General features: G+C 40.2%; 1 protein-coding gene across 3 annotated transcripts in view; it reads right to left on the reverse strand.

Annotated features, from left to right (window-relative positions):
* Oseg4 (intraflagellar transport protein Oseg4) overlaps positions 1–12,266 on the reverse strand; it is a 196,924-nt gene that overhangs the window by 19,647 nt on the left and 165,011 nt on the right. For all 3 annotated transcript variants that reach the window (XR_008409185.2, XR_008409184.2, XM_053797432.2), the window contains exons 20-21: positions 8,257–8,374; positions 4,621–4,785 (exon numbers count right to left, since the gene is read on the reverse strand). Coding sequence is in view for 1 of the 3 variants with exons in the window: in XM_053797432.2 (XP_053653407.1) it covers positions 4,621–4,785; positions 8,257–8,374 (283 nt within the window). In the remaining 2 variants the exon portion in view is untranslated. The remainder of the gene's footprint in view (positions 1–4,620; positions 4,786–8,256; positions 8,375–12,266) is intronic.

Consider the following 12,266-nt stretch of genomic DNA (forward strand, 5'->3'; position numbering starts at 1 on the left):
TTTGTCAATTTCACACAAATTTCAAAAGATGCCAATTTCAAAATAGGGTCCAGAATAAACAAGAAAGACATTCCTGGCACTAAAATAACATTTCCTCTGTTCATTAGTCACGTCCCCAGGCCCCTCTTACATTTCTTTTGCTTTCCACTTTGAATTTTTATTCTCACAAAAAATAGAAGATTTACTGTTATGCAGACTACTGTATTAGTGTAGAAATAATATAAATAATACCAGCGCACTTGTGAAAGAATATTAGATTCACCAGTTGACGTGCATTGGACACATGACATGATTTGTTTACTTTTGAACTTTGGCAAAAATCGAACATTTCTGCTACTTTGAGCTCAATTTCAGGGTACTTTTCATTGTGAAACCAATCAAAATCATCTCAATTTCTGTAATATGTCTTCCATTCTATAAAATAAGACCAGGAAAACTAGAATACAACCATAAATACCATACAAAAATACAGTGCAAAGTCGCTGTTTTAAACCAAAAACACGGTCGAAGTCTTTTTTTTTTCTCATTACGCACTGTGTGCTGCAGGATTTTTTTTATACTGTGCACGCTGACCACATAGACCCATTCTTTCATATGTAGGCCTACCAGCTTTCTCTTGCTAGATTTGAGGGTGCTAGAATTTATGCGTACTAGTACGTCAAAAACCCTGGCGCGTAAGCCGTACTAGTATGGCCAAAGCCCCGAAAGGGTTAATTGGCAGCGTATCTGAAGTCAAATCCTACTCTGTACCCAGAGGAATGTCAGGTACTTTGTCCCATCCCACATGCTCTTCCAGGACATAACTGGAAGGATAATACTCCCACTAATCCCAGATTGTAGTGAGGCACCTCGTCCACTGTTTGGTTCTCGTATAAATCTGGGGAAGCGGTAACCTCCATTTCAACACTCAGAGTTTCCCCAGAAACATTAAGGAGGCCTCTACGATATTTACCTGCCTCATGGAGCTTTCTTCAGTAGGTGGAGTACTGATAGTGGTGGGTGGAGTAGTGATGGTGGTGGGTGGAGTAGTGATAGTGGTGGGTAGAGTAGTGATAGTTTTGGGTGGAGTAGTTATGGTGGTGGATGGAGTAGTGATGGTGGTGGATGGGGTAGTGATAATGGTGGGTGGAGTAGTGAGGGTGGTGGGTGTAGTAGAGATGGTGACAGGTAAAGTAGTGAAGGTGGTGGGTGGAGTAGAGATGGTGGTGGATGGAGTAGTGAGGGTGGTGGATAGAGCAGTGATAATGGTGGGTGGAGTAGATATGGTGGTGGGTGGAGTAGTGAGGGTGGTGGGTGGAGTAGAGATGGTGATGGGTGGAGTAGTGAGGGTGGTGGGCATAGTAGAGATGGTGGTGGGTGGAGTAGTGAAGGTGGTTCTTACTTAAAAACCCGTAGCAAAAAAATTGGGATGTTTTTTTTGGAGGCTGGAACGGATTAACGGCATTTCAATTAATTTAAGTGAAGAAAATTTATTTGATATATGAGCAAATTAAGTTACGAGCTCAGTCACAGAACGAATTAAACTCGAAAGTCAAGATACCACTGTATATTCATGGTCGACTTACGATATTTTCGACTTACAATCCTTTATCTATTAAACCATTATTACAAACCTAAAAATATATGTTTGTATCATAAATTGTACTACCCCATATTAATAATAGAGTAAAATATTTAATATTTGAAATTTACCAATCTTTACCTGTCTAGACTTAAGCAGTTTTTAAGTATTGGGTTAAGTCTGCCCAAAGTGCCCCAGCATGATAGTGGCTTTCTTTGTACCAATCAAACTATGAATTGTAAACACACATTGTAACATTTGCAAAGAAATAAACTTTTGTTTTGTTTTTTTGTTGAAACACAACCCCCATTGCAAGTCAAGGAGCACTTGTAAGTGCAAAATTTCTTGCCTAATGTCTCCCAATCTAATGGGTCTTAAAAACTTTAACTTAAGATATTCCTAACACAAGGTTTCTCCAACTAATGAACAGGTTGCATCCTGGTGTTCTAGCTTAAGTATGACATGTTCCTGGTGTTCCAGCTTACATATGATGCACTGCTGGTGTTCCAGCTTGTATATGACATATTCCTGGTGTTCCAGCTTACATATGATGTGTTCCTGGCGTTCCAGCTTATGTATGATGTGTTCCTGGTGTTCCAGCTTACATATGTGTTCCTGGTGTTCCAGCTTATGTATGATGTGTTCTGGTGTTCCAGCTTACATATAATGTGTTGCTGGTGTTTCAGCTTATGTATGCCATGTTCCTGGTGTTTCAGCTTACGTATGACATGTTCCTGGTATTCCAGTTTATGTACAACATGTTCCTGGTGTTTTAGCTTATGTATGACATGTATGATGTGTTCCAGATTACGTATGAAGTGTTCCTGGTGTTTCAGCTTCTGTATGATGTGTTCCTGGTCTTGCAGCATATGTATGGTGTATTCCTGGTGTTCCACAATATGTATGACATGTTCTGGTGTTCCAGTTTGCATATGATGCATTCCTGGTGTTCCAGCTTATGTATATGTTCCTGGCATTCTAGCTTATGAATGACTTGTGTTCCTGGTGTTCCAACTTATGAATGACTTGTGTTCCTGGTGTTCCAACTTATGAATGACTTGTGTTCCTGGTGTTCCAACTTATGAATGACTTGTGTTCCTGATGTTCCAACTTATAAATAACTTGTGTTGCTGGTGTTCCAACTTATGAATGAATTGTGTTTCTGGTGTTCCAGCTTATGAATGACTTGTGTTCCTGGTGTTCTAGCTTAGTTAATCTTAAGTTAATTTTAAGCCAGCCCGTAATGCTATGCATACAAGTGGCTTTGGCATGCTGCTCTTACCTGTATTTTTTTGTACCTCTGTATGTATGCTAAAATTACTAAATAAATAAATAAATAAATAAATATGAATGACTTGTGTTCCTGGTGTTCTGGCTTGTGAATGACTTGTGTTCCTGGTGTTCTGGCTTGTGAATGACTTGTGTTCCTGGTGTTCTGGCTTGTGAATGACTTGCATTCCTGGTGTTCCAATTTATGACTGACTTGAGTTCCTAGTGTTCCTGTCTTCAAGAGAGCGACCAGCCAGGCTGTGGTTTGTATGTCGGGTTGCATGCGACCAACAGTAACAGCTTGGTTGATCAGGCCCTGATCCACCATGAGGCCTGGTCACAGACAGGGCTGCAGAGGCATTGACCCCCAAAACCCTCTCCAGGTATACTCCAGGTATACTTATGAATAACTTGTGTTCCAACTTATGAATGACTTGTGTTCCTGGTGTTCCAGCTTATGTCAAACTGACTTGTATACCTGGCGTTCCAATTTACGAAAGCACTGTTTGTGACTCGGAACCTACTTTTCTATTGAAAAATAATAAAAAAGGATGGCAATGTTAATAAGAATTGTAACTGAGTCGTTTGTAAAAACTATTTTTTTTTTTTTTACAAAAAAACAAATTTAGAAGTATCTTATGACAACAATGGTCCAAAACAGATCAGAACATTACCATAGTTTTCCCCTCATAGGTACGGGTTATTTGCGAATTGTTCCAGCCAGAGTAATCTGACTTTCAATCACTTTTTAATATTTATTCCTCAAGGACTTCTTTGTGAGGATGTATGTTCCTAAGGATGGAGCATTACATACAATGAATTCTAAATTAACATTATACAAATAATCTGCACATAGGAGAAAGAAGCAACATTTTGGTTCAACACTAATTAATGGTCCAAGTCAGACTGAAACAAAACCCTGAGAAGGAAGCAGACATAACAGGGAATGCACCACAACGCAAGGAAGGAGGACAAAGAGTGACTGTCGGAAAAGAAATGTCAGAATGGACAAGTGTAGCAAGTGGTGTTCCACAAGGATCAGTATTGTTAGGTAAGACACATATGCAACAGTTAGACAACTTTATTCCGAAATGTTTCGCCTACACAGTAGGCTTCTTCAGTCGAATACAGAAAGTAGGCAGGAACAGTAGAGATGTGAAGATGATGCAATCAGTCCATCACCCTTGAAGTCGTAGAATTTGAGGTTGTCAGTCCCTCAGCCTGGAGAAGTTCAGTTCCATAGTCAGGAACTATCTGAAGATCAAGCGACAGTGCGGAGACTTAAATACTGTCAGAAGGAGAGGTGCAGAGTAGTAGTAATAGTGAGAATGTAGCCACTGAGAGGTCATGTCTTTCTCAGATCCAACATTTCTCACTTGAAAAACTTGTCCAAGGTGTTTTCTGTACCAAGATGCCATGTGTTGCAGTATTTAAGTCTCCGCACTGTCGCTTGATCTTCAGATAGTTCCTGACTATGGAACTGAACTTCTCCAGGCTGAGGGACTGACAACCTCAAATTCTACGAATTCAAAGGTGATGGACTGATTACATCGTCTTCACATCTCTACTGTTCCTGCCTACTTTCTGTATTCGACTGAAGAAGCCTTCTGTGTAGGCGAAACATTTCGGAATAAAGTTGTCTAACTGTTGCATATGTGTCTTACCTAACAACCTGTTGGTATTGTATACCATTTTGATGTTCAAGGATCAGTATTGTTTCTTTCTCATATGTGCGGGTTATTTGTGCATTGTTCCCATCGGTATTATGCATTTTGATTCACTGAATTAACCTTCATATAGCTGCCGTTGTGCTAGCAACAGGAAATGATAAGCTTCTGCTCCTTTCCATGGGTTATCGAGCATGCTGGTCTGTGTACTACCTCCCTGTAGTTCAGTAGGAAGTGCCGGTCCATCATCATAGAGACCCATCAAAGCTGCACTTCGACTCCCACTGGCTGAAACATGTGCATAGCTAAAATATCTGTAAGAGAATGACCGTATACAAATATTCACATCACACACTTTTTAAGTAGGTACTATTTTAATCACCTAATTCATGGTAAATAATATACAGTAGTATTTTAATCACCTAATTTATGGTAAATAATATACAGTAGTATTTTAATCACAGAATTCATGGTAAATAATATACAATCTCCCTCAGTGAGACAAAATTACTGTCCTTCCAAGTTCAATATAATAATGATTATTACAGTGGACCCCCGGTATTCGATAAATCCGGTATTCGATACATTTTATCGCCAAAAAATTTCCTCGGTATTCGATACGATTCGTACGAGACGTGTCCACATGTGGCCTGAACTGCCCCTTGTGTGCCAGTGTTCACAAGCCAGCCAGTGTGCGTGCATCTAAGCATACATTCGGTACATTCCATATTATCCATATCATCACTGTTTGGTGCTTGCTTCTGCAAAATAAGTCACCATGGACCCCAAGAAAGCTTCTAGTGCCAACCCTTCAAGAAAAAAGTCGCTAATGACTTATGAAATGAAGAAAGAGATAATTGCAAAGTACGAAAGTGGAGTGCGTGTGTCGGAGCTGGTTAGGTTGTATAATAAACCCCAATCAACCATCTCTACTATAGTGACCAGGAAAACGGCAATCAAGGAAGCTGTTCTTGCAAAAGGTGCAACTGTGATTACGAAACAGCGACCGCAAGTGTTAGAAAATGCTGAGAGATTGTTATTGGTGTGGATAAATGAAAAACAGATAGCAGGAGATAGCATCTCTCAAGCGATCATTTGTGAAAAGGCTAGGCAGTTGCATGACGATTTGGTAAAGAAATTGCCTGCAAATAGTGGTGATGTGAGTGAATTTAAGGCCAGCAAAGGTTGGTTTGAAAGATTTAAGAATCGTAGTGGCATACATGGTGTGATTAGGCATGGTGAGGCTGCCAGTTCAGACCAAAAGACAGCTGAAAAATATGTGAAGGAATTCAAGGATTACATAGACAGCGAAGACTTGAAACCTGAACAAGTGTTTAATTGCGACGAAACAGGCCTGTTTTGGAAGAAAATGCCAAGCAGGACGTACATTACTCAGGAGGAAAAGGCACTCCCAGGACATAAGCCTATGAAAGACAGGCTTACTCTGTTGATGTGTGCCAATGCTAGTGGTGATTGCAAAGTGAAGCCTTTATTGGTGTATTACTATGAAACTCCCAGTGTTCAGGAAAAACAATGTCCTCAAAGCTAATTTGTGTGTGCTGTGGAGGACAAACAGTAAGGCATGGGTCACTAGGGAGTTTTTCTATGACTGGTTACACCATGCATTTGCCCCCACTGTGAAAAATTACCTAACTGAAAAGAAATTAGACCTTAAGTGCCTCCTGGTATTAGACAATGCCCCTGGTCATCCTACAGACTTGTCAGAGCGACTTTGTGGGGACATGAGTTTCATTAAGGTCAAGTTTTTGCCTCCTAATACCACTCCTCTCCTGCAGCCCATGGACCAGCAGGTCATTTCCAACTTCAAGAAACTGTACACAAAAGCTATGTTTCAAAAGTGCTTTATAGTGACCACAGAAACTCAACTGACTCTAAAAGAGTTTTGGAAGGATCACTTTAATAGCCTCAATTGTATAAACCTTATAGGTAAGGCTTGGGAGGAAGTGACTAAGAGGACCTTGAACTCTGCTTGGAAAAAACTGTGGCCAGAATGTGTAGACAAAAGGGATTTTGAAGGGTTTGACGCTAACCCTGAGAATCCTATGCCAGTTGAGGAATCCATTGTGGCATTGGGAAAGTCCTTGGGGTTGGAGGTTAGTGGGGAGGATGTGGAAGAGTTGGTGGAGGAGGACAGTGAAAAACTAACCACTGATGAGCTGATAGATCAACTTCAACAGCAAGAGGGCAGACCTGAGGAAACTGCTTCGGAGGAGAGGATAGAGAAATTGAAGTTGCCTTCTTCAAAGATTAAGGAAATGTGTGCAATGTGGCTTAAAGTGCAAACCTTTTTTGATGACAATCACCCTAACACAGCTATTGCAAGCCGTGGTGGTGACTATTACACTAACAATGTTGTGAAACACTTTAGGGATGTCATAAAGGAACGGGAGGTACAGGCCTCTATGGACAGATATGTTGTGCGACAGAAATCCAGTGACTCTGAAGCTGGTCCTAGTGGCATTAAAAGAAGAAGGGAAGTAACCCCGGAAAAGGACTTGCTACCTCAAGTCCTAATGGAAGGGGATTCCCCTTCTAAACACTAACACCTCTCCCCTCCTCCCATCCCATCAATCTTCACCAGATCTTCATTAAAGGTAAGTGTCAATTATTTTATTATTATTCTATTGCATTAAACCTAATATTCCATGTAGTAAAATTTTTTTTTTCATACTTTTGGGTCTCTTGCACGGATTAATTTGATTTCCATTATTTCTTATGAGGAAAATTGATTCGGTTTTCGATATTGTCGGTATTCGATGAGCTTTCAGGAACGGATTAATATCAAATACCGGGGGTCCACTGTACTTACATGTTATTGTCATTATTATTATTATTATTATTATTTTTTATTATCACACTGGCCGATTCCCACCAAGGCAGGGTGGCCCAAAAAAGAAAAACTTTCACCATCATTCACTCCATCACTGTCTTGCCAGAAGGGTGCTTTACACTACAGTTTTTAAACTGCAACATTAACACCCCTCCTTCAGAGTGCAGGCACTGTACTTCCCATCTCCAGGACTCAAGTCCGGCCTGCCGGACAGCGAGGTAGGGTGACCCAAAAAAGAAGAAACACTTTCACCATCACTCACTCCATGATTGTCTTGCCAAAGACATACTGAGCTACCCTTCTTTCCTTGAATGAAACCTGATTACACTTTCCATTCCTCAGCTCTATGTGACCTCTATGGGTTTAGCACTCACCCATGAATATATATACAGTAATCCAGACATCTACGGGTAGGTTTATTAGTATAGTTTCTGCCACTGTAAGCCTTATATTAAATGATAATAATAACAATAATAATAATAATTTTTTTTTTAGCATACAGCCAGTCTTCCATCGAGGCAGGATGACCCTAAAATAGACAATTAAAGTTCTTCTTTTAACATTTAGTAATGTATACAGGAGAAGGGGTTACTAGCCTCTTACTCCTGGCATTTTAGTCACCTCTTACGACACATGTGACTTCCAGAGGAAGAATTCTTTTCCACTTTCCCATGGAGGAGTTATAGTAATAACAACAGCAACAACAGATACCACCTGACTGTCATGATTTAAAAGATCCTTTTAGTACTATGGTTATTTTGCTTTCATTTGGCTTTTTTTCCTGATTGCAGCAAGAGTTTGCTTGGTAATAAGTTAACACTACAAATTATTTCTTACTGGGCAATAAGAGAATATCACAAGAGTTTGTAACAAGGTAAATACACTGTAAACCTTTGCATCAAGCTTACTGTCTTTCAGAGTTGTTTTCATCCTGGAGTTGTGTTCCTGGACCAGCTGAGCAGCTAACAGATACAGCTTCTTTACCCTTAAGGGACGTGCTTTCTTTTTTCCTTCTTCCTCAGCAATCTGAATTGAAATACCTGATTTTAACGAAAAAATAGAGGAATATTTTTTTTTAATATACTGGCCATTTCCCACTGTGAGAGGAGTGACCCAAAAATGAAGAAAAATTTTCATCATCACTCACTCCACTGTCTTGCCAGAGGCACACGGGTGCTACAGTTTAAAACCTGCAACAAACCCAGTCATACTCGCCAACACTGTCAATGCTGAATTGCAGAAAATATCTACCTGGATGATGACTAATAAACTTACCCTAAATACTGACAAAACCTATTTCATTCAGTTTGGAACCAGAGCTGCAAATGTTCCACTTAACATAACGCTAAACGGATGACCCATCACAAGACTCACAGAGGGAAAATTCCGAGGAACCCACCTTGACAGTAGCCTCAAATTCCAGACAAATATACAGCAAATTTCCAAGAAAATCTCTAAGACAGTAGGCATACTATCAAAGATACAGTACTACGTTCCACAATTAGCTCTCCTTGCACTGTATCATTTACTCATCTACCCTTATCTCACATTAGATAGGAAGAGGAGAGTCCCAATTTGCCTTGGAGTGAGAGCTGCCTTGCAACGAGGCATGGTGAACAAAGGTAACTGAGGCGGCGTTCCCACAATGCCATACGGGAGCCTAGAATTTTTTTTATGGCGCACACACACCACGCAGACCCGTTCTCTCAGATGTAGATCTACCAGCCTTCTCGCACTAAATTTGATGCCGCTAGAATTTTGGCATAGACCTACGGTTTGGACCCTCAATGTATAGCAGTAGATCTAAGGTATGGACCCTGAAAGGGTTAAATTAAGTCTGCCCATAATGCCTAGGCATGATAGAGGCTCTCTTTGGACTGCAACTCATTATTGTAAATACATAATTTCAATGTACTACTTGCAAAGAAATAAAATTTGATTTGATTTGATTTGATTTGATATTCATGGAATATTTTTTTTTTTTTTTCAACAAGTCGGCCGTCTCCCACTGAGGCAGGGTGACCCAAAAAAGAAAGAAAATCCCCAAAAAGAAAACACTTTCATCATCATTCAACACTTTCACCTCACTCACACATAATCACTGTTTTTGCAGAGGTGCTCAGAACACAACAGTTTAGAAGCATGTATGTATAAAGATACACAACATACCCCTCCAAACTGCTAATATCCCAAAACCCCTCCTTCAGAGTGCAGGCATTGTACTTCCCATTTTCAGGACTCAAGTATGCTGAGTATGGTCTATAAATTTGTGGGTGATATTTTCAATTTAAAGTTCACTTGCAATGAATTAATATAGGTACTGGCAGGAAAATAAGATATGATTTAAAAAATGAACATTCTGCTAAAGGGGCATGAGGAAGCCAATATAGAATATTATTTTTTTTTTATTATCACACTGGCCGATTCCCACCAAGGCAGGGTGGCCTGAAAAAGAAAAACTTTCACCATCATTCACTCCATCACTGTCTTGCCAGAAGGGTGCTTTACACTACAGTTTTTAAACTGCAACATTAACACCCCTCCTTCAGAGTGCAGGCACTGTACTTCCCATCTCCAGGACTCAAGTCCGGCCTGCCGGTTTCCCTGAACCCCTTCATAAATGTTACTTTGCTCACACTCCAACAGCACGTCAAGTATTAAAAACCATTTGTCTCCATTCACTCCTATCAAACACGCTCACGCATGCCTGCTGGAAGTCCAAGCCCCTCGCACACAAAACCTCCTTTACCCCCTCCCTCCAACCTTTCCTAGGCCGACCCCTACCCCGCCTTCCTTCTACTACAGACTGATACACTTGGCAGGATGGTAGTACCTCCCTGGGTGGTTGCTGTCTACCAACCTACTACCTAGATATGTATACTTGAAATTAAATAAACTTACACACTGTGCTGGCATGCAGGTACACAATAAAATCACTAAGAATACCCCTCTAGTCTTGACACCATAGTAATAATAACAATACTAATACGTAATAATAATAATCACTCTTGGGCACATTAAATGTCTCATTTTACATTAATATAGACATTTTCATTATAGGTAGTAGGTTGGTAGACAGCAACCACCCAGGGAAGTACTACCATCCTGCCAGATGACTGTGAAACATAAACCTGTAACTGTTTTGCATGATGGTAGGATTGCTGGTGTCTTTTTCTGTCTCATAAACACGCTAGATAACAGGGATATCTTGCTACTCCAACTTACACTTTGGTCACACTTCACAGACATGCACATGCATATATATATACATACATCTAGGTTTTTCTCCTTTTTCTACATAGCTCTTGTTCTTCTTTATTTTTTCTATTGTCCATGGGGAAGTGGAAAAGAATCTTTCCTCCGTAAGCCATGCGTGTCGTATGAGGCGACTAAAATGCCGGGAGCAATGGGCTAGTAACCCCTTCTCCTGTAGACATTTACTAAAAAAGAGAAGAAGAAAAACTTTATAAAACTGGGATGCTTGAATGTGCGTGGATGTAGTGGGGATGACAAGAAACAGATGATTGCTGATGTTATGAATGAAAAGAAGTTGGATGTCCTGGCCCTAAGCGAAACAAAGCTGAAGGGGGTAGGGGAGTTTCAGTGGGGGGAAATAAATGGGATTAAATCTGGAGTATCTGAGAGAGTTAGAGCAAAGGAAGGGGTAGCAGTAATGTTGAATGATCAGTTATGGAAGGAGAAAAGAGAATATGAATGTGTAAATGCAAGAATTATATGGATTAAAGTAAAGGTTGGATGTGAGAAGTGGGTCATAATAAGCGTGTATGCACCTGGAGAAGAGAGGAATGCAGAGGAGAGAGAGAGATTTTGGGAGATGTTAAGTGAATGTATAGGAGCCTTTGAACCAAGTGAGAGAGTAATTGTGGTAGGGGACCTGAATGCTAAAGTAGGAGAAACTTTTAGAGAGGGTGTGGTAGGTAAGTTTGGGGTGCCAGGTGTAAATGATAATGGGAGCCCTTTGATTGAACTTTGTATAGAAAGGGGTTTAGTTATAGGTAATACATATTTTAAGAAAAAGAGGATAAATAAGTATACAAGATATGATGTAGGGCGAAATGACAGTAGTTTGTTGGATTATGTATTGGTAGATAAAAGACTGTTGAGTAGACTTCAGGATGTACATGTTTATAGAGGGGCCACACATATATCAGATCACTTTCTAGTTGTAGCTACACTGAGAGTAAAAGGTAGATGGGATACAAGGAGAATAGAAGCATCAGGGAAGAGAGAGGTGAAGGTTTATAAACTAAAAGAGGAGGCAGTTAGGGAAAGATATAAATAGCTATTGGAGGATAGATGGGCTAATGAGAGCATAGGCAATGGGGTCGAAGAGGTATGGGGTAGGTTGAAAAATGTAGTGTTAGAGTGTTCAGCAGAAGTTTGTGGTTACAGGAAAGTGGGTGCGGGAAGAGGAGCGATTGGTGGAATGATGATGTAAAGAGAGTAGTAAGGGAGAAAAAGTTAGCATATGAGAAGTTTTTACAAAGTAGAAGTGATGCAAGGAGGGAAGAGTATATGGAGAAAAAGAGAGAGGTTAAGAGAGTGGTGAAGCAATGTAAAAAGAGAGCAAATGAGAGAGTGGGTGAGATGTTATCAACAAATTTTGTTGAAAATAAGAAAAAGTTTTGGAGTGAGATTAACAAGTTAAGGAAGCCTAGAGAACAAATGGATTTGTCAGTTAAAAATAGGAGAGGAGAGTTATTAAATGGAGAGTTAGAGGTATTGGGAAGATGGAGGGAATATTTTGAGGAATTGTTAAATGTTGATGAAGATAGGGAAGCTGTGATTTCGTATATAGGGCAAGGAGGAATAACATCTTGTAGGAGTGAGGAAGAGCCAGTTGTGAGTGTGGGGGAAGTTCGTGAGGCAGTAGGTAAAATGAAAGGGGGTAAGGCAG

The sequence above is a fragment of the Cherax quadricarinatus genome, chromosome 86 (genome assembly GCF_038502225.1).
Source record: "Cherax quadricarinatus isolate ZL_2023a chromosome 86, ASM3850222v1, whole genome shotgun sequence".
Lineage (NCBI taxonomy): Eukaryota > Metazoa > Arthropoda > Malacostraca > Decapoda > Parastacidae > Cherax > Cherax quadricarinatus.